The following is a 21,351-nucleotide window of genomic DNA, read 5'->3' as shown; positions in this document are numbered from 1 at the left end:
CCGAGTCAGAGGCGGAATCCAGACTCAGAGAGGCCGACTCGCCTAACACCAGGTGGCCTTAGCCCAGGCATGGCGGCTTTTTAGTCCCGCTTCTTAAAGCTGTCAGCTACCGCAATGAGAGCAAAATATAAATTCTAAATCACGCAGCGCAGACATCACGTAAAGACAAGCTGGAAAAATGCATTAGAAAAGGCCAAACTAGGCTGCTGGTCAAAGACTACGATTCCCAGTGTTCAATGCAGTGTACCCCAGTACGTTGCATGCCGGGAACTATAGTGGCTCACAACTCCCCCATCTCTACCTCCTTCATCTAAAAGCACCCTTGCGATTTTCAACCTCTCCCGTGTTTCTCGTTTCCAAGATGCTCTGCCAAATAGAAAGCTGACGGAAGAGTCGCACTGAAATCCTCCCAGCGTGACCCCACGCGTAGATAGGGGAAAGCTGAAGAACGCGTTGCCACGGCTACCGTTCCCCTGGTCACGAAATAAACGCTCTCTAGGATCCGGAAGTAGTTCCTCTGCGACCTCAGCAAAAAGAGGGATGTGTTCTGACCTGACGTTTACCGGACTGATTCCCAAAGAGGCCAAAGCTTCCCAGGCAAAGGGGCGGTCCCGCGTGAGAGGGACCCGCGGAGCCATTTGATTGGAGAAAAGAGGCTAAGGCTGACCAATCGGAAGGAGCCACGCTTCGGGCATGGGGCACCGCACCTGGACAGCTCCGATTGGTGGACTGCGGTCCCCCCCACGAGTCCCCATTGGGTATAGAGAGTGCGTGGTGCGGCACGATTGGTGGGTTCGTGTTTCCCGTCCCCCGCCCTCGAGAAGTGGGGTGAAAAGCGGTCGGACCCGCTTGGGGGTAGTGGGCGGACCGCGCGGCGTGAGGTGTGAGGATCTGAGCTTTGGGGTGGCGGGGCGGAGGCGGCTCCTGCGATTAAAGGAGACTTGAGACTCTCACCGGCCGCGCGCCATGAGGGCTCTGTGGGTGCTGGGCCTCTGCTGCGTCCTGCTGACCTTCGGTGAGTGATCCCGCAGGAGCGGGCACCCTGGGACGTCCCCCCTCCGCAAACGCGGCCTCTTCTCGAAGATTCTAGGGGCGTTGAGCCTGGGAGGGGGACAAAATAACCGGGTCTGCGCTGCGCCTTGGGGACCATCGCCTTTCCTCGAAAGAGGCTTAGGGACTTTCGTTTACTTTTGCTTCACTGGAAAGAAAAAAAGAGAACGGAGTTATTTAAATCGCGTGCAGCTCTCCTAGTGTCCGTGCCGGCAGATCTCAGCCACCTCGCAGGGGGGCCTCTCTCGAGCTCCCGCTCCCCCGAGAGCATTGCTGGGGCCCCGTCGGGAGGACTTCTGCCCACGCCTCAACCTTTGGCCTGAGCTCCGGGACCCCCGCCCCCCATGTTTTGCGACTCCTCGCGAACGCGCGTTTCCTTTCTTAGGTCCGGTCTGGGGAGCGGAGGGCCTGGATCACCGCAGGGGCAACGTTGGGTTCCCTTGTGCTCCAGCTCCTTACATGTCTTCCCCTTCTCAGGCCCCTGGGCCCGATTTCAGTTCCCCTCGCCAGAGTTTGCACAAAATCCTGTTTGTACTCTGACCTGTGATTTCGAAGGCTAGTTTTTGGCATGGTCAGTTTGGCCTGCGCGCAACACGTGTGAATGGAGGGATCCTGGTATCAAATCCGCTAAGTTATAAAGGATCGAGGCTGGCTCCGTAGAAGTGATGGCAGCCTCCGTATTTCAGCTTCTACTGGGGAACCTCAGTATCTGAACTTAAATAAGAAATGTTCGGACGTGGGTTTACATTGGATATTTAAACCAGCGGATCCATTCTCCCACCCCCATCTCCCGTATTTAAAACTGAATTTTGCATCCCCTTTCCTTGCCCTTTTTATTTGCCCTCTGAGAAGTACATGAAGCATCGATGTTTTAAGAGGTTTTTGGTGTTAAATCTTCCTTCAGGGTCAGTCCGAGCTGATGATGAAGTCGACGTGGATGGCACAGTAGAAGAGGATCTGGGTAAAAGCAGAGAAGGCTCAAGGACAGATGATGAAGTAGTACAGAGGTCTGTGTTCATTTATAACTATATGTACAAACCCTTCTGAACACTGGAAAACTGTGGCTTCGTTTGTATTTCCAAAATTTAATTAGCTAAAAAAATGCTCAGAGAAAATGTATCAAGCATGTGTACACATGAGAATCTCCTAATCTGCCCCTAAGAATGGTCCGACTTGAATGAATGCCTTTGAAAAGTATTTTGATAACTACATGGCAGAATACTTAGCACTATATACCTTAGGACTTTAGAAAAGACGTTTAGTTGATTTTGTACTCGGGGTGTCCTTAGTAATTTTAAAAAGAGGATTTCTGTCAGTTGAACAGTGCTTTAAGATGTGTCCTCCTGGGACTTGGTTTTGTAGACCTGTAGAAGCCAAAGCTTCCCTGGGCAAAGGGGCGGTTCCACGTGTGAGGGAACATAAATGAGTATGACTTTGCTTTTTAGTAGAGGAGAGTTGGGTTTATTTTTCTGACATTTTTAAGAACTGAGTATTTCCAATGCAGTGTTAAAGGAAACCTACTGCTGTGGTAAAATAATAATGAGATGGTAGATTAGTAATATTTTATAAAGGTCTCCAATTTATCCTTTTAACCCTTAAGACCATTATCTTAAGAGACTCCTGTGCTCTCAGCACAGGTCATACAGTTTTGGAGGGAACTAAGCAATGCTTATTTGTTTGTCAAATTTACTTTTTAGGGAAGAAGAAGCTATTCAGTTGGATGGATTAAATGCATCCCAAATAAGAGAACTTAGAGAGAAATCAGAAAAGTTTGCCTTCCAAGCTGAAGTAAACAGAATGATGAAACTTATCATCAATTCATTGTATAAAAATAAGGAGGTAAGCAACATGTGGCTAGGATAATTATTTTTCTCTGTATGGTAGCATACTTGTTTACTTTCATAGTAAATGGACTTAGTGATTCCAAATAAGTAGTAAGATTTAAATTCCCTGTAGTGTATATACAAGAATTGCTACTAGATACAGTGTGTGTGGAGTGGGGGTGGGGTGTTATGGGGATGGGAGGTTGTTAAGCATTTTCCCTTCTTTTTTCTTTCCCCTCCAAATATGTTCATGGCCTGCTAAACAGTTGTGAGTCTTTATGGACCATTGCTAACCAGGCTTCATGCATTTCTTACCTGAAGACCACTAGTAGAGTGGTGTTACTGCTCTTAACCAATTCAGATATCCCTTCTAGTTGCTACAGTCTTTTGTGTAAAGAGCTGTACCTCCTTTTACCAAGAGAGTAAAGCCACCTCTTTACATAGAGTGCTTTTTTAGAGTACAGAGGAGCAATAAAATGAGTTTGACATTAAATGTAACGTCTTGTGTATCTTGAGACTAACTGTATTAAATCTGGCCTCCATTTAGATTTTCCTGAGAGAACTGATTTCAAATGCTTCTGATGCTTTAGATAAGATAAGGCTAATATCACTGACAGATGAAAATGCTCTTTCTGGAAATGAGGAACTAACAGTAAAAATTAAGGTAAGCTTAAAACAATTTTCTTTTAAAATAAAAAGAAACCTTGGTGACAGAGAACCCATAATCGGTCAGGATAGACTAGGTTATGCTGCAGTAACAAATATCCCCCCAAATCTCAGGGAGTTAAGTCAGGGGTCAGCAAAATATGTCCTATGGGCCAAGTCCAACCTGCTGCCTGTTTTTATAAATAAAGTCTTATCAGAACATTTCCATGCCTACTTTTGTGCTGCATGATCGAGTTCAGTAGTAGTTGTGACAGAGAACATATGGCCCATAACGCCTAAGGTATTTACTCTCTGGCCCTTTTACAAAAAAAGTTTGCTACTCTCTGGCTTAATTCAGTCACAGGCTGCCTGTGGCCTTTGTTTTATATCATCATCACTGACATAGGCTGTTAGAGCAGCCATCTGGAGTGTAGCTGGTTGCCATGGTGTAAAAGCTTGGAGGGTCTTCCATCAATTAGAGGCTCCACAGTGAAAGCCACACTCTTGGTTGCAAATTATTGGCCAGAATTAGTCATATGGCCTCACCCAGCCATAAATGGGGGAAGCATATTCCTAGTATGTTTCTAGAAGGCAGAGAGTCGGGAATATTCAATAAAAACATTGATCACCACAGATTCTTAACCCAGAAGTCATTCGAGTTGTGGATTTTTATTTTCTACCAAAGACATAGGCAAAATATAAGATTTTATTACTGAATATTTTCTTCAAAAATAACTTGTTTTGTTTAGTCTGTTTCTGCCTTTGACAATTAGATCAGTCTCTGCCCTCTTTATATGGATCCTTTCTCAAACACACTAAACTTAAAATTATTCTCTATAAAGAAAGATGCTTATACTTAACATGTGCATTTTCTGAAAAGCCCATAAAGGAGTATGAAGGGAAAATACCTCAATTTAGTTTTCTGTTTTAGAATTGATGTTGCCCAAAGCTGAGAGTTTTTTCAATAATAGCTCAATATTTACTTGTCATAACATGAGTATTAAGTAAATATAATTATCTTGTTTTTGTCTTTCCTTTAGTGTGACAAGGAGAAGAACCTGCTACATGTCACAGACACTGGTGTAGGAATGACGAGGGAAGAGTTGGTTAAAAACCTTGGTACCATTGCCAAATCTGGCACAAGCGAATTTTTAAACAAAATGACTGAGGCACAAGAAGATGGCCAGTCAACTTCTGAATTGATTGGCCAGTTTGGTGTCGGTTTCTATTCTGCCTTCCTTGTAGCAGATAAAGTTATTGTCACATCGAAACACAACAACGATACCCAGCACATCTGGGAATCTGACTCCAATGAATTTTCTGTAATTGCTGACCCAAGAGGAAACACTCTAGGCCGGGGAACGACAATTACGTGAGTGTTACTAATTCCTAATAATAATAATTGATAGTCCTAATGAGGATCTTGACTCTCCAGTTCAGGCTCTCTAGGCAAATGGCTTATTCTGGGCCAATAATTTCCTTGCCTATAAAATGAGGAAATTGAATTGTTCTCATCACTTGAAGAAATGTTTGAGGACCTAACAGAGTTATGATGGCTGCTGTATGTAGAGGACATAAGTAAGAAGGGTTAGCTCTTCAGGGGCAAAGGCAGATGAGGCCTCAGAGCAGTGGCTTGGTCCAGGTTTTCAGGGAAGCAAGACTTGGACTCAGTCTGTGGAGCATCATGGATAAAGGGATGGAGGAAGAGCGTGTTCACAGGATTCAAGTTTTCTGAAGGATGGCAGGACTGGATGAGAGGAGACTCCTTGGGTGACCGTTAAAATATTTAAGATCTGTGATAGTAACTGGGTTGTAGTCCTGTTTGAGGATAATTAGAAATGATTGAATTTGAATTCATTTTAAGCCAATAACTATTGTTAGTATAGATGAGACGGGTTTTAGGCCCAGTATCACTTGGTTACATCACAGTGAAGTAGACTTACCCAGTCCTGCAAGTTTCTAGAATAGAAATTATTTCTCACATGTTATATGCCTGAGGTCTCACTTTTTCCCCCCTTAATTCAGTTTTAAATTTTCTTAACACTAAATATCCAAATAGGAAAAAACGCATTTATCTTATTTTGACCAATTTTCTTGATCCCAAAGGGTAACATTTCCTGTCTTCATGGTCACAGATGTTCTTTTAATGAAGGCTAATTAGAGGACTGCATTTCAGTACTTTTACTAATTTATTCGTCCCAATTTACCTTTCCCTGCCTTTGTTATTAACATTGACACCTCCTAGTCTCATTAGGAGGCATCACTAATAATCACACCCCAGTGCCCTCTCTCATTAAGTATAGGTAATCACATCTCTCAACTAGAAAGAGCTAGAAAATGATGTCCCAAGAGATGCTGATGTCTTAGAGTGCTGAGAGAGAGGCAAGATGGCCTAGATGTAAGCTTTATGAAAGCAAACATTTTGTTGACTGCTCTATTCCCAGAACTAACACTTGACAGGTAAATATTTGTATGAATGAGGTAATCAGAGCAGTTTTATGCAAGTCCCATGGATGCTTGATAAGTAAGTGAAACTTTACAACGGATTCTGCTTTCCCTGGGCAAATTGCCTTTTCCTTCAAGTCTTCCTACCCCACCATTCACTCAACAGATACTCATTTGAATGCCTCTTACCTGCTAGGATTTAAGGTTACTGCAGAGAATAAGACAGGTGTGGTCCCTGCTCTCACATGGCTCATTCTAGTAAGTGGGGGAGAACGTGAAGTCATTTCAGAGTGGCAAGTGCTAGAAAAGAAGCTAAGGGACACCTCCCTTACCAGAAGGCCTTTCTGAAATAGCGGTAAATTCAAATATTCCAGGCAGCATGCACAGCATGTTTAAAGTTTCAGAGACAAGCCTATTTGGGGAACTGAAAGTCTAGAGTGGCCAAAAGAAAATGGAGAGTGAAGTCCAGGAAATGACATGGTCAAGATCCTGCCCTATATCCAGGACTTCATCTCTGTTCATACCTTTAAAGTAGCCTCTGCTGTACCCTTATGAGAAATTTTGTGAGGATTAAATGAGATCATGAAATATTATTGCTTCTACCACAATGAAGGTGGTGGTATTCTACATTTTTTCCTAAAACTAGTCTCCACTTGTGATCGCTCATCTTACCTCCTTGGAGACTAGCATAAATTAATTCCTACCCCATTTTTTAAAGTCAGCCCTCCCACTCACCTCCCTCTTTACCATCAAAGTGTGAGCATGTCCTGGTCTCAGGGGTAGGGCGAAGGCAGGTGGTGCCATCCCCTTTTGGGCACACTATTTCTCTCCCCTCCACAGTTGAATTTAAAGAAGTACACCTGGCCCTAGCCAGTTTGGCTCAGTGGATAGAGCATCGGCCTGCGGACTGAAGAGTCCCAGGTTCGATTCCAATCAAGGGCATGTACCTTGGTTGCGGGCACATCCCCAATGGGGGGTGCAGGAGGCGGCTGATCGATGTTTCTCTCTCATCGATGTTTCTAACTCTCTATCCCTCTCCCTTCCTCTCTGTAAAAAATCAATAAAATATATATATATATATATATATATAAAAAAAGAAGTACACTTGGCCGTAGCCAGTTTGGCTCAGTGAATAGATCATCGGGCTGTGGACTAGAGTCCCAGGTACGATTCTGGTCAAGGGCACATGCCCAGGTTGCTGGCTTGATCCCCAGTGTGGGGCATGCAGGAAGCAGCTGATCAATGATTCTCCCATCATTGATGTTTCTCTCTCTCTCTCCCCGTCCCTTTCTCTCTGAAATCAATAAAAATAAGTAAAAGAAAATAATTTTAAAAAAAATAAAAGGGGAAAAACAATTTATTTTTTTTTAAAAAGTACACTTGCCTTTGCTGCTACTTCACCTTTTGTCATTCCTTTCCATTGAAGTAATTCACCAGTAACCCTTGTTACTAAATCCAGTGGATTTGGGGATTTTTTAAATGACATTGCTCCCAGCAATAGATTGTCTTTTTTTCTTAGTTTTCCTGTGATGTAGTCTACAGAATTGGCTTTTTCTACACACTCCTTAAGACTGTCCACTTACCTAGCTTCCATGACCCTACAAATCCTTTTATATTTCCTTTGCCCATTTCTTAAATGTTGATGTTCTCTTTCTTTAAAAGTTAAGTTTGAGCCCTTTTCTCATTATCCTTATGTTCCTCATTTAATTCTTAAAGTGCTAGCTAGTAGATAATTTAAGCTTGCAATCATAGGATTTGTCACATGTCTCAACTCTGCTTTTGTCGCTGACAGCAACCATGGACAACATATGATGAGGTTGTGTCCCAATACAATTTCTTTTTTTTTAAGAGAATTGGAATATTTTTTATTTTTATTGATTTCAGGGAGGAAGGGAGAGGGAGAGAGAGATAGAAACATAAATGATGCAAGGGAATCATTGTTTGGCTGCCTCCTGCACACCCTACACCAGATTGAGCCCGCAAACGAGGCATGTGCCCTTGACTGGATTGAACCTGGGACCCTTTGGTCTGCAGGCCAATGCTCTATCCACTGAGCCAAACCAGCTAGGGCCCAATAAAATTTCTCATGTGGGTGCCAGCCATACACAGTTTGTTGACTCCGGTCAAGAGCTCACTAATGGTCTGTTCATATATCTAATTGCCATTTAAATATCACCAAGATGTCAAACCATCAGCTTCAGCTTGCATCCAAAATTGAACTCTTCCCCAACTCAGCAGCTCTAAGATACTCTGCTCTGAGACCAGAGACTTTCACCTCATTAGGCTGTGTCATGTATACTGTCTGTCTTCTTGTTGGCAAATGCTACTAAACTATTAACTTTTTAAAAATATATATATTTTATTGATTTTTTTTACAGAGAGGAAGGGAGAGGGATAGAGAGTTAGAAACATCGATGAGAGAGAAACATTGATCAGCTGCCTCCTGCACACTCCCCACTGGGGATGTGCCCACAACCAAGGTACATGCCCTTGACCGGAATCGAACCTGGGACCCTTGAGTCCGCAGGTCGACGCTCTATCCGCAGGTGGACGCTCTAACCGCAAGCCAAACCAGTCAGGGCAAAACTATTAACTTTTGAAGGGGGAAGGGAACCATGGATACATTTCCTACAAACATCAAGATAATGGGCTACCTGCTGTGTTTAAGAATATGTTGTGATTTGTTATTTTTGGTGGATGGAGGGAAGGGTTTGCAGAGAGGGCAGTAAGGAAGAAGATGATGCAGTGCTACAATTTTCTGTATTGGAGTTGGCTAAGCCAGTGTGTCCAGTAGAACTCTGGTGGAAATGTTCTGCCCACATGGGAATTACTAAGTACTTGGAATGTGACAGTGCAAGTTAAGACCAACTTCAAATTTTATTTGAATACTTATATTTGACTGATGGCTACTGTTTGGGATGCTGCAGATATAACAATAGTTCAGATTAATTTTCTAGTTTTTTAAAGGAACATTTTTATTAGGGGTTTGCTATCTATAATAATCATTTGATTTCTAGACTAACTTTTAGAGTGCATATAATTCCACTTTTCTCTAGAATGTTTTCTCGCCTTGAGCTATCTTAAGATTTCAGTTTTTCAAATGAAAAAGCCCAATATATTTAGAAGGTTGGGAACATTTTCATTTTCAACTTGGAACTAAGGTTATTCTCCATTTGGGAATGCAAGGAAAGTTTTGGTTTTTTTTTTAATCATACCCATATTTGGTGTATTTGCTCACAAACCCTTATTGGTGATGAAAGTTCTTAATATTTTCTTAATAGAGAGGATATCTTGGATTAAACAGAACTATTGGCTATTAGCATTGTCATGAAGGCAAATTTATAATCAACTCTTTTAAACCATAGATGTGCCTATAAATATCTTCTTTCCCTTGCAGCCTTGTTTTAAAAGAAGAAGCATCTGATTACCTTGAATTGGATACAATTAAAAATCTCGTCAAGAAGTACTCACAGTTCATAAACTTTCCTATTTATGTATGGAGCAGCAAGGTAAATCTGTATTGCTGAAAATTTATATGTATCACCTTCGCACATTTTAAAATCTATAATAATAAAAACATAATATGCTAATTAGACTGGACGTCCTTTGGACGACCTTCCAGACGAAGCCAGGGCTGTGAGGGAAGCTGGGTCGTTGGTGCTGGCAGCTGGGGAAGGAAGGCAACTCTTGCACAAATTTCATGCATCAGGCCTCTAGTATTTAATTTTTAAAGAAAGCTAAATGTGGTTTTCTCCAGTTCAGGTATTTGGGTTTCCTCACAGACCACCTATTTTTTTGAGTTGTCCTTTTGTTCTGTATTCTACAGATGAAATCCGAATCTTTAAAGAAATGAGTTTAACCATAATTCTACTTTCTACTTCAACAGACTGAAACTGTTGAGGAACCCATGGAAGAAGAAGAAGAAACAGCAAAAGAAGAAAAGGAAGAATCTGATGATGAAGCTGCAGTAGAAGAAGAAGAAGAAGAAAAGAAACCAAAAACTAAAAAAGTAAATCTGGTTTATGTCCTCCTTAAAATATTGTTGAGGATATATTAGAAAACCCCAAGTATGCACTCATTTGAGGCAAGCTTCAGTTCTTAAAGGTTCTTTCCAAATGCTGAATCCATCGTATAAAAAAATCAGGTTGTGTGTGTGTGTGTGTGTGTGTGTGTGTGTGTGTGTGTGTGTCTGCACATATGTTTCTCCTTCTAGAAATTTGTAAGTGCCAAACGGCTCACTTTTATGAGAGTTTCCTGACTTCTATATATTGCTCAGGACTGGTGGCTTATATGTTTTGAAGTTTAAAATCTTTAAAAAGCATTCTGCATCTTCTTTTGTCATGTAGGTATTAAGTAGGTATTAACTATAAAAGTAGTTCTCTGGCCTACTCAGGAAGCAGAGTAGGTAGAAGTTGTGTTGTGGTGGGGTTTTAGGAATATTTATTGTAAGATGTTGGCTTTCTATAAGTCAGGAAATATATAGTATGTATATCCTTCTAGTCTCAAAACATATTCAAGAAATAACATTTTAGCTAAAAATAATGAAAAAAATTGGCTTTTTAATTAGAATGATAACCAATTGTCTTTTTATATTAAATATCAATCTTAAATCACTCTTAAATGTTGACCCTTTTTTATTTTAATTTTTTATATAGTTGGCAGGAACCATACTAGATTAGAGGTATCCTTTGTTCCTTCTGTGTTCTCTTCTGAAATGTCCTAAAGCTACAGTTTCCACTATTGTAACTGCTGGGAGAGACTAATTAAATATTGTTAACTTCAGGTTGAAAAAACTGTCTGGGATTGGGAACTTATGAATGATATCAAACCAATATGGCAGAGACCATCAAAAGAAGTAGAAGAGGATGAATATAAAGCTTTCTACAAATCATTTTCAAAGGTAAATATTATTTAGAAAAATGTGATAAAAAGGTACTAAATTCCAAAATAAGTTTAAAATAATTTGTAACTACTTTACAATTGATTTCCTTTTTAATCCTGTGTATTTTATATTATGCATTAAAAAAATTACTCTGAGAAGAAATCTGTAGGCTTCACCAGGTTGCCAAAAGTTCTGTGTTATAGAAAAAAATATACCTCCATGAGTATATGTTTGGTTTCTACTATAGAACCCATAAAACAAAGTTGTGTTATTGAGTGGCTTTTAACTGATTCTTTAAAGAGCTTCTTTACAACAACATCAAATAATTACTGTGAGGTCATTGCATGCCTAAGTAGGAATAATTACTAACTCTGTTTTTTCTTTTAATGATCCCTTCTTTTAACTCTTAATCCAAAACTAGCAGAGATTAAGACTCTTCCAAGTTAATGTTTTCCCAAACCACATTTTGTACAAAATAGAATAGTTTAATGCACTTATTTAGCATACTAGATAGAACTTAATATTCTGTGATTCTGTTTGTCCTTTACTCTTTATTCCGTTTACTGATTTGTTACTTAACCTTCTTTGTTTTCCTTAATATTAACATCCAACCATCCTTTAAAAACTCTAAAAACTTTCCCTTGGTTCTCAAATGTCCTAGTGTATATAAAGGTACTTCATCTAGGGCAATTGTGTATTAGAAATATAATGTAAGCCAATACTATTATCTTAACCTAGAGGCCCAGTGCAGGAAATTCATGCACTCGGGACGGGGGTCCCTCAGCCTGGCCTGTGCCCTCTCGCAGTCTGAGAGCCCTTGGGGGGTGTCAGTCGGACATCCTTAGTGCTGCTGCGGAGGCAGGGGAGGCTCCTGCAACTGCTGCTGCACTCGCCAGCCATGAGCCCAGCTTCTGGCTGAGCAGTGCTCCCCCTGTGGGAGCACACTGACCACCAGGGGGCAGCTCCTGTGTTGAGCATCTGCCCCCTGGTGGTCAGTGCACATCATAGCGACTGGTTGTTCCATGGTTCGGTCAATTTGCATATTAGCCTTTTATTATATAGGGTATTTTTAGAAGCCACTTTTTTTTTAAGTTGAAACAAGTGAAGTTAATTGTTAATATATTTTATTTAACCCAACATACCCAAAACAGTATTAGTTCAACATGTACAATATAAATAATTATAGTTTACTCTTTGGGATTTTCTTGTACTGTGTCTTCAAAGTCTGTTTGTATATTTTACACTTATCATTAATCACATCTCAATTTGGAATAGCCACATGTGGGTACAGTAATGGAAAATGCAATGTAGAAAATTTCTGTCTTTACACTTTCGTAGCTATTTACATACCTCTTTATATCTACTGCTATAGTCCAAATTCCCTGGGAAAAATCTGTGCCTGAGTACTTACTATGGTTGCCCAATACACTCATGAATTATTGTATTTTGCCATTTAGGCAGGATGGCGGTTTTCCCATCCTTTTCTCTCACACAAGTAGAACCTTCCTGGGTTTAGGAATAATGTTATTGACAGTCACCATCAAAACAACCATGTCATTTTAGTTGCTTCTTTTTCCCTCCAGGCCCTCCCCCACCCCTTTTTTGGTAAGGGAACTTTTATTTTTATTTTAAATGTATATTTTTATTGATTTCAGAGAGGAAGGGAGAGACAGAGACAGAAACATCAGTAATGAGAGAATCATTGATCGGCTGCCTTCTGCATGCCCCCTACTGGGGATCTGACTGGGAATTGAACCGTGACTTCCTGGTTCATAAGTTGATGATCAACCATTGAGCCACACCGGCCAGGCAGGGAACTTTATTCTTAAGAGCTAAACTGGACTGTACCACATAATAAATTACTTAGCCTTTGTACCACCGTTTTTTATGCCTTTTGCATAACGAAGTACCAATTTTCCATAGGAAAGTGATGACCCCATGGCTTATATCCATTTCACTGCTGAAGGGGAAGTTACCTTCAAGTCAATTTTATTCGTACCTACTTCTGCTCCACGTGGTCTGTTTGACGAATATGGATCTAAGAAGAGTGATTACATTAAGGTGGGTTTTTAAGTAATGTAAACAGAATTTTAAATTTGAAAGTACAGTTTCCCAAAGTAACCTTCTTACTGTCTCTCCTTAGCTGTACGTGCGCCGAGTGTTCATCACTGACGACTTCCATGATATGATGCCCAAGTACCTTAATTTTGTCAAAGGTGTTGTAAGTATCTGAAGATTGCGAGAAGGGGGGATTTTGTTGTTGTTTAGTTTGTCTTTTTCCAGTGTTTTTATTGCTCACTGAACTTTCTTTTACCATATGTAGGTGGATTCAGATGATCTCCCCTTGAACGTTTCCCGTGAGACTCTTCAGCAACATAAGCTGCTTAAGGTGAGTACCTCTGGGAAGAGACTGGCTGCTTTGCTCTTTGATTGGGCCACAAAGGACAGTTTCCATTAATAGAGTTACCAGATTTTGAAACTAGTCTTTGGTTGTTCAGGTGAATTTAATTTTATTCTAGAATTCTCAAATCCTGAGAATCTTATTATTTCCCCCAGTTATGCAATTAAAAAAAAACCCAACTTCAAACATATAGAAAAGTCAAAAGAATTACATAGTGAACACATCCATATATATATGTGTGTGTGTATATATACACACACACACACACACACACACACACACACACACACACACACACATGCACACCCTCTACCTAGTCTGAAGATAGAACATAAACATTAAAGCAGTCGTGTGACTATGTCCACTGACAACTTAGTTTCTGGTTAGCATAGGAGTGCTCATCATACCCTGCCTCTTGATAGATGGCAAGGACAATGCCCTGTCCTTGTCTCTTTTGCCTGCTACTTTACATCTTGTATTGAGATGAAGTTCTCTAATCAGTTATTCTTTAATTTTGTTTAGGTGATTAGAAAGAAGCTTGTCCGTAAAACTCTGGACATGATAAAAAAGATTGCTGATGAGAAATACAATGATACTTTTTGGAAAGAATTTGGTACCAACATCAAGCTTGGTGTGATTGAAGACCACTCAAATCGAACACGTCTCGCCAAACTTCTTAGATTCCAGTCTTCTCATCATCCAAGTGACATTACTAGTCTAGACCAGTATGTGGAAAGAATGAAGGAGAAACAGGACAAAATCTACTTCATGGCTGGGTCCAGCAGAAAAGAGGTGAGATAAACACCAGTTGTCAGAGATTGTGGTTTGTAGCGGGAAGTTATAGCCAATGTTTGAGAACAAAAGGGAAAACTTAAATGTAATTTTGAACCGTAGCAGGTATGAGGTCTGGTCAGTCACTGTATTCTCTGCACCTCTTTAATTCTCTACCTGTAAATGAGGTTGTTAGTAATATATAAACATAGCTATTGGGATGAACACGTTAACATATCAAGGCTAGACTTGGAAAACTTAAATCTCCTTTATTTTGTAGGCGGAATCTTCTCCCTTTGTTGAGAGACTTCTGAAAAAGGGCTATGAAGTGATTTATCTCACAGAACCTGTGGACGAATACTGCATTCAGGCTCTTCCTGAGTTTGATGGAAAGAGGTTCCAGAATGTTGCCAAGGAAGGAGTGAAGTTTGATGAAAGTGAGAAAACTAAGGAGAATCGTGAAGCACTTGAGAAAGAATTTGAGCCTCTGCTCAATTGGATGAAAGATAAAGCCCTCAAGGACAAGGTATTCTTGTGGAAATTAGAAAGTGTGAAAATTTTAGTATTTGCATTTTTAAAAAATTTGTCTTGCCAACAAATTACACTTAGAAACTGGTTACTTTACAACCATTAAAACTTGTCAAGACAACATTTAATATGGTTAAATTACTGGGAGGACAAGCTTAAAATTTAGGAACTGCAAAGAATTAAAAGGATAATAGTGGTTATTCTTTATGTAGGTGCTGGGGTTTTTTTTCTATATTTTTAAAGTTGGTGTTTAAGTATTTCTGACAGAAAAATTCAGATTATAAAATGACAGTGGCTCTGACGAATATGAGAGGTACTTTAATGGCCTGCCTCTATGTTTAGGATCTTAAGTGATGAATCCTTGAAGAGTTGAAATGCAATTATCAAATGACCTTAACTGTTGATATTTATAGATAGGTATCTAACTTCGGTTTCTTATTCCCAGATTGAAAAGGCTGTGGTATCTCAGCGCCTGACAGAGTCTCCATGTGCTCTCGTGGCCAGCCAGTACGGATGGTCTGGCAACATGGAGAGAATCATGAAAGCTCAAGCGTACCAAACAGGCAAAGACATCTCTACAAAGTGAGTGTCCTTGGGAAAAGAAAGCTCCCGCCACAGTGTTAGCTCTTGTCCAGCCTTCCATACTGAAGCTGGCATTTTATTCTAAGGAGCTGATGTGTTATAAGTGTCCACTATATGTTAGGTAGAAAAGAAGTTTACAAAGGGATTCTTCCTATATCAGATTGCTAAGGAAAAGGTCTTAGACTCATGATTTATTTTATAGTACTTTATATACAAATGCAAGTTTTCTTAATATGTTACACATAAACTGTATTTTTTCATTAGACTGTATGTTTGACTTGGTATTTAGACTTCTTTTACATTTTTAGATTTAGTTTCAGATGAGGTCAATGACAATTGTGTTTCTCAAAAAAGAGTTAAGTCTTTTTTTAACCTAAATAGTATGCGCCACAAAATTAAAGCTAAAATATGACCCATGAGTTAAGTATTTTGAACTCAAGGTCCAGGTATTGGAGGTAAGTGGATCTTTAGTACCTTTTATCTTTAAGAAATATTTCAAGCTTACGTTTTATTGTCACAGCAGTGGCCTTGAAAATAGCTTTTTCCCTACTTTTATTCTCTTATTCTACTTGGAGTAGCTTCTTTCATGTTTGCTACCTAGTTCTCATACTTTTTTCCCCCAAGGCTTAGCTTAAGGGTTCTTCTCACAAATGTATTTACTAAAATAAGTATGTATTTACACACATGCACATACATTTCATAATTAGCACGATTCATCAATACATATTTATACAACAAAATGGTAAGGTGCTATCTTATTTGTTTTGTTCCCTGACTAGATTATAAATGTCAGGTGGAGAGAACAGGTTTTTGCTTATCCCATTGCAATGCCATAGTAGTCATTCAATTATTCATTAACAGGAAGTTAGTTACCTTTCAATCAATAAGCATTTGAGCACCTACTGCACTTACACATTGATGATCTAAAGTAGATATTACTGCTGTTTTTGTGCCATTCAGACTAGTCAGGATGACAAATGAAGTCCTAATCTTCTAGCCCAGCACAGACCCTGGGTATACCACGACGGGGACAGCTGTAGTTCCCCTGTCCTCAGCATGCAGCTATAGGAGAGAGGACAGTCACCACTGACAGTAAAATGGTAGGGACTGTGAGGGTATGTTCAGAATTGGGAACTGAGGTCAGATAAAAGCAGCGATTAATTTTTTATGGAACCAGTTTGGTGAAGGCATCATGGAGACTGTGTTATTTGCGCACACCCTGAGTCTGCCTAGACAACTCAGATCTCTGTGGGAACCAGAGCTGCAGTTAAGGTAGTGAGAATGAATTAAGTGGGGATGAACAAGACATTAAGTCATTTCATCCACTCAACAGTGTTCTAGGAACTTGGGATTCATTAGTAAATAAAGTAGTCCTCTTTATTTAACTCTTTCATCTAAGCATGTCCATCCCCCTTTAAAAGGGAAAGAATGATGTAGCAGTAAGAGTACATCTTGATCTCTCTAAAAGCTGTTCACTGTAATTATGAAAGTAATAGAAAAAAGGAAATGTATGGACCCTAAAATCTGATGTTAATGTTCTTTTTTTAAAAAATATTTTTATTGATTTCAGAGAAAGGGAGAAGAAGAGAGAGATAGAAACATCAATGATTAGAGAGAATCATTGATTGGTTGCCTCCTGCACAGCCCACACTGGGGATTGAGCCCACAACCTAGGCATGTACCGTGACCTCCTGATTCATAGATCTACGCTCAACCAATGAGCTGTGCCAGCTGGACTGTTAATGTTCATTTTTTATCCCTTAACAGTTATTATGCCAGCCAGAAGAAAACATTTGAAATCAATCCCAGACATCCTCTGATCAAAGACATGCTTCGACGAGTTAAGGTGAGTCACACTACAGCCATACTCCTGCATCTTAAATACTCTGTACCTTTTAATAAAGTGTGATTTCTTCCATTTCAGGAAGATGAAGAGGACAAGACAGTTTCGGATCTTGCCGTGGTTTTATTTGAAACAGCAACACTGAGGTCAGGGTATCTTTTACCAGACACTAAAGCATATGGAGATAGGATAGAAAGGATGCTCCGCCTCAGTTTAAACATTGACCTTGATGCAAAGGTTTGTATTCCCAACCCTCCCACATAGGCTTCATTTTCCTTTAAGAATAGGCTTCCCAGGACTGATATACCGCAGAAGTTGGACTAATTTCTACTTTTTAGAAATTATTAAGTGTTTGAATCCCAAGTGTCTTGCAGTATGCTAAAAATTAAATTCTCTTTTTATAAAAGAAATTCTTTTTATCTGGTCTTATCTCAGTTTGTTAGCTTGGATGTTAACTCTAATTGGAGGATTGTGATCTTATATATTTAAATGAGCAAAGTGAAAATAGATTCATTAATGGGTTCATAAATGTTGCCCCTTAGGTCGAAGAAGAACCTGAAGAAGAACCTGAAGAAACAACAGAGGATGCCACAGAAGACACAGAGCAAGACGAAGACGAAGATACGGATGCCGGAACAGATGATGAAGACGAAAAAGCAGAGGTACCAATCAAGAATGGGACTTGCATTCTTATTTCTGGCAAAGTTAGGACTATAACATAAAGAAGTCAGACTTAGAGATCTGCCCCCAAATAGGTATCTCATATCAAATTCAAAAGCTGGAGCAAATCATTTTTATTCTTTAAAGTGTATACTTTGATCTCACTTCTTTTATTCCTTTACTTTAGTCATCCATTCTTGAGATGTTTTTAAACAGATCCTTCCGTAGCCCACAATGCTACTATCCTCTTTGCCATTTCCTCTCCCTTACTATATGGTAACATTAGGGTGTATTAAATTTTTATTGTGTTCAGGGGCCATTGGCCTTTGGTGGGTTCTAAATTATCTAAAATGTTTGCAGATTAGCAAGGTAAGTTTTAGTCTACAGCTGAAATAATGGAAATAGGCTTGGCCCATTCTTTATTTTTTCCACATATGAATCTTTTGAGCTAAGGGTTTTATTTCTGCTAGCTTTTAATGTCTTCTGATTTTTGTTTTCACAGAAATCTTCAGCTGAAAAAGATGAATTGTAAATTACACTCTCACCATTTGGATCCTGTGTGGAGAGGGAATGTGAAATTTAAGTCATTTCTTTTTGGAGAGACTTTTGGATGCTTCCCCCAGCTCCCTTCTCCCCTGCACTGTAAAATGTTGGAATCGTGGGTCACCGAAAGAAGAGGGTTTTTTAGTTGAATTTTTTTTTTTAACATTCCTCATGAATGTAAATTTGTACTATTTAACTGACTATTCTTGGTGTAAAATCTTGTCATGTGTATAAAAATAAAAAAGGTCCCAAATATCCAGGGTCTTGCATTTTTATTTTTAATTTTTAAAAATGTTTATTTATAGTTAGAAAAGATAATCCTCTTTTTGAGTGTGGGCTGGACTTTGTGACTGTCTTCTAAAGAATAGAGTATGGAAAGGGGAAAATAGTGACTTCACAGCATAGAAACCTGGCAGCCACTACCTTCACCAAGTAATCAAGGTTGGTATCACCCGTGATGTCATGTATCCTCTCAGAGGATGTGATAAGGACACTTCACCTCTGGTATTCTTTCCAGAAATCAATAGCCTTAGCCTAATGAGAAAAACATCAGACAAACCAAGAATGTGTGAACAGTACTCTTCAAAAGTTTCAAGGTTAGCCCAGCTGGTGTGGCTCAATGGTTGATCACTGACCTAAGAACTGGGAGATCAAGGTCCCATTCCTGGTCAGGGCACATGCACCAGTTGTGTCCTCGATCCCCAGTAGGAGGGCATGCAGGAGGCCACCAATCCATGATTCTCAACATTGATGTTTCTCCCCTCTCTTGCTCTCTCTGAAATCAGGAAAAACATTTAAAACATTTTTTTTTTTTTTAGTTTTAAGGTTAAAACCAAGGAAAGAAATAGCCACAAATTTTAAAGAGCTAGGGCAACTAAATGCAACTAGATTAAAACACAATAAAGTCTGGGACATAGTTGATAGCTTTGACATATGTAATATGTACCATTTTAACACGAGTATTCATGGAAATGGAGAAAGGTAGATGAGACTACTAACTTCCCTATAAATCTAAATTTGGAGGTAAACAAATTGTGACAGTCCAAGTCACAATTGTTAGAATTTTTTATGTATGTACACAATACCAAAAGAAGTCCACACTTTAAACTTAATACTTAATTTTTTTTAAGTTTATTGAATGTATTGGGGTAACAATAAATTATGTAGGTTTCAGTTATACCTGTTGTCTGCTTAATCCCTTCACCTTTTTCACCAAGCCCTCAAACCCCCTTCAGTCCGACAGTTGGCAGTCTGTTTTCTGTATCTATGTTGCTATTTTGTTCATTAGATTCCAAAAATAAGTGAAATCCTATGGTATTTGTCTTTCTCTGACTGGCTTGTTTCACTTAGCATCATAGTCTCAAGGGCCATCCATGCTGTCCCAAAAGGTAAAATTTCCTACCTTTTTACAGCCAAGTAGTATTCCATCCAAGTAGTATACCACAGCTTATCACTCGGGCTGCTTCCAAATCTTAGCTGTTATAAATACTGCAATGAATAGTGGGGTGCGTATGTTTTTTTTTTAATTAGTGTTTCTGGTTTCTTGGGTATATTCACAGAAGTGGAGTTGTGGGGTCATGAAGCAGTTCCATTTTTAATTTTTTGAGTTAACGCTATACTGCTTTCCACAGTGCACCAGTCCACATTCCCACTAACAGTACATGAAGGTTCTCTTTTCCCCACATCTGCCAACACTGGTCGCCATTGTGATAGGCGAGAGGTGATACCTCGTTTTAATTTGCCTCTTCCTGATTAGTGACATTGAACACTTTTTCATGTCTCTTGGCCATTTGTACTAGTATGTGCTCTTTGGAGAAGTGTCTGTTCAGGTCCTTTGCCCATTTTTTAATTGCATTGTCTTTCTTTGTTGAGTTGTATTAGTACTTCATGTATTTTGGAAATTAATCCCTTATCAGATGCATCATTGGCAAATATGTTCTCCCATTCAGTGGATTATCTGTTTTGTTGATGGTTTCCTTTGCTGTGTAAAAATTTGTTTTACAAAGGCAGTCCCATTTGTTTTTTTTCTTTTGTTTTCCTTGCCCAAGGAGATATATCAGAAAAACTATTGCTGAGAAATGTCTGAGATTTTACTGCCTATGTTTGCTTCTAGGATTTTTATGTTTTTAAGTCTTATGTTTAAGTCTTTAATCCATTTTGAGTTTATTCTTGCATGTGGTCTAAGGTGGTGGTCTAGTTTCATTTTTTTGTACATATCTGTCCAATTTCCCCAACACCATTTATTAAATAGATTGCTTTTTACCCTTGTGTGTTCTTGCCTCTTTTGTCAAATATTAATTGACCATAAAGGCGTGGATTTGCTTCTGGGCTCTCTATTCTGTTCCATTGATCTATATCTCTTTTTATGCCAGTACCATGCTGTTTTGATTACTATAGCTTTGTAATATAGTTTGATATCAGGTAGCATGATTCCTCTTAATGTTGTTCTTTCTCAGGATTATTGTGGCTATTCGGGGTCTTTTATGATTCCATGTAAATTTTTGGAATATTTGTTCTAGTTCTGTGAAATACATCATTGGTATCTTGATAGGAATTGCACTGAGTTTGTAGATTGTTTTGGGCAGTATGGACATTTTAATTATGTTAATTCTAAAACTTCTGTTGATTCATTGTTAACCAGAGAGCATTACAGAGTCATTTGAAATACACAGACAACTTCTAAACCCACAGCTGGTTTCACCCAAATTAAGAAAAATGCTATGATTATAGCTACATGATGTCAGATTAGAATTGTTGAATAAGAAAAGCAAATCTGATCTTTCTAAAGATTTGAGGAAGTTACAAAAAATACACCCCCCCCCCAAAAAAAAAGAAAAAAAAATGGTCATGTTAAGACCCAAGGCTTGCCCTAGCCAGTTTGTCTCAGGCCTGTGGACTAAAGGGTAAGGAATGGGCAAAGGGTGTGGCACTTCCATGCCCTCACCCGGAGCTCCACTCTCCCAGCATCTCCACCTGTTCATCACCCAGAAGCTCTCCGAATGGAGTGAAACTTTCTACGTCAGTATTATTTAAGAGTATATTGGGCATCCATTTGGTCATCATTTTAAATATTTTGTTATTTCCAGTCAAAAAGGCATCCACTGCATTATTACACTGCTTTATGATTAGAATGCTTGTTTGTAATTTCTTCTAGATGTTTCTTAAGTTTTAAAAAAAT

At 39.3% G+C, this 21,351-nt stretch overlaps 1 protein-coding gene across 1 annotated transcript; it reads left to right on the top strand.

Moving 5' to 3' along the window:
* Window positions 1-845: 845 nt before the first annotated feature.
* HSP90B1 (heat shock protein 90 beta family member 1) lies at window positions 846-18,428 on the top strand. Its single transcript, XM_059681813.1, has 18 exons — window positions 846-1,015; window positions 1,955-2,057; window positions 2,748-2,889; window positions 3,421-3,537; window positions 4,559-4,890; window positions 9,361-9,472; window positions 9,850-9,972; window positions 10,747-10,863; window positions 12,769-12,906; window positions 12,989-13,066; window positions 13,169-13,234; window positions 13,769-14,038; window positions 14,298-14,543; window positions 14,991-15,127; window positions 16,895-16,973; window positions 17,052-17,207; window positions 17,513-17,632; window positions 18,133-18,428. The coding sequence occupies exons 1-18, from the start codon at window positions 967-969 to the stop codon at window positions 18,160-18,162; spliced, it is 2,415 nt and encodes an 804-aa protein (XP_059537796.1). The 5' UTR covers window positions 846-966; the 3' UTR covers window positions 18,163-18,428.
* The last annotated feature ends 2,923 nt before the right edge of the window (window positions 18,429-21,351 follow it).

This window comes from Myotis daubentonii, chromosome 2 (assembly GCF_963259705.1).
Source record: "Myotis daubentonii chromosome 2, mMyoDau2.1, whole genome shotgun sequence".
In the NCBI taxonomy this organism is placed as follows: Eukaryota; Metazoa; Chordata; class Mammalia; order Chiroptera; family Vespertilionidae; genus Myotis; species Myotis daubentonii.
This window is presented reverse-complemented; position numbering and strand designations above follow the sequence as displayed.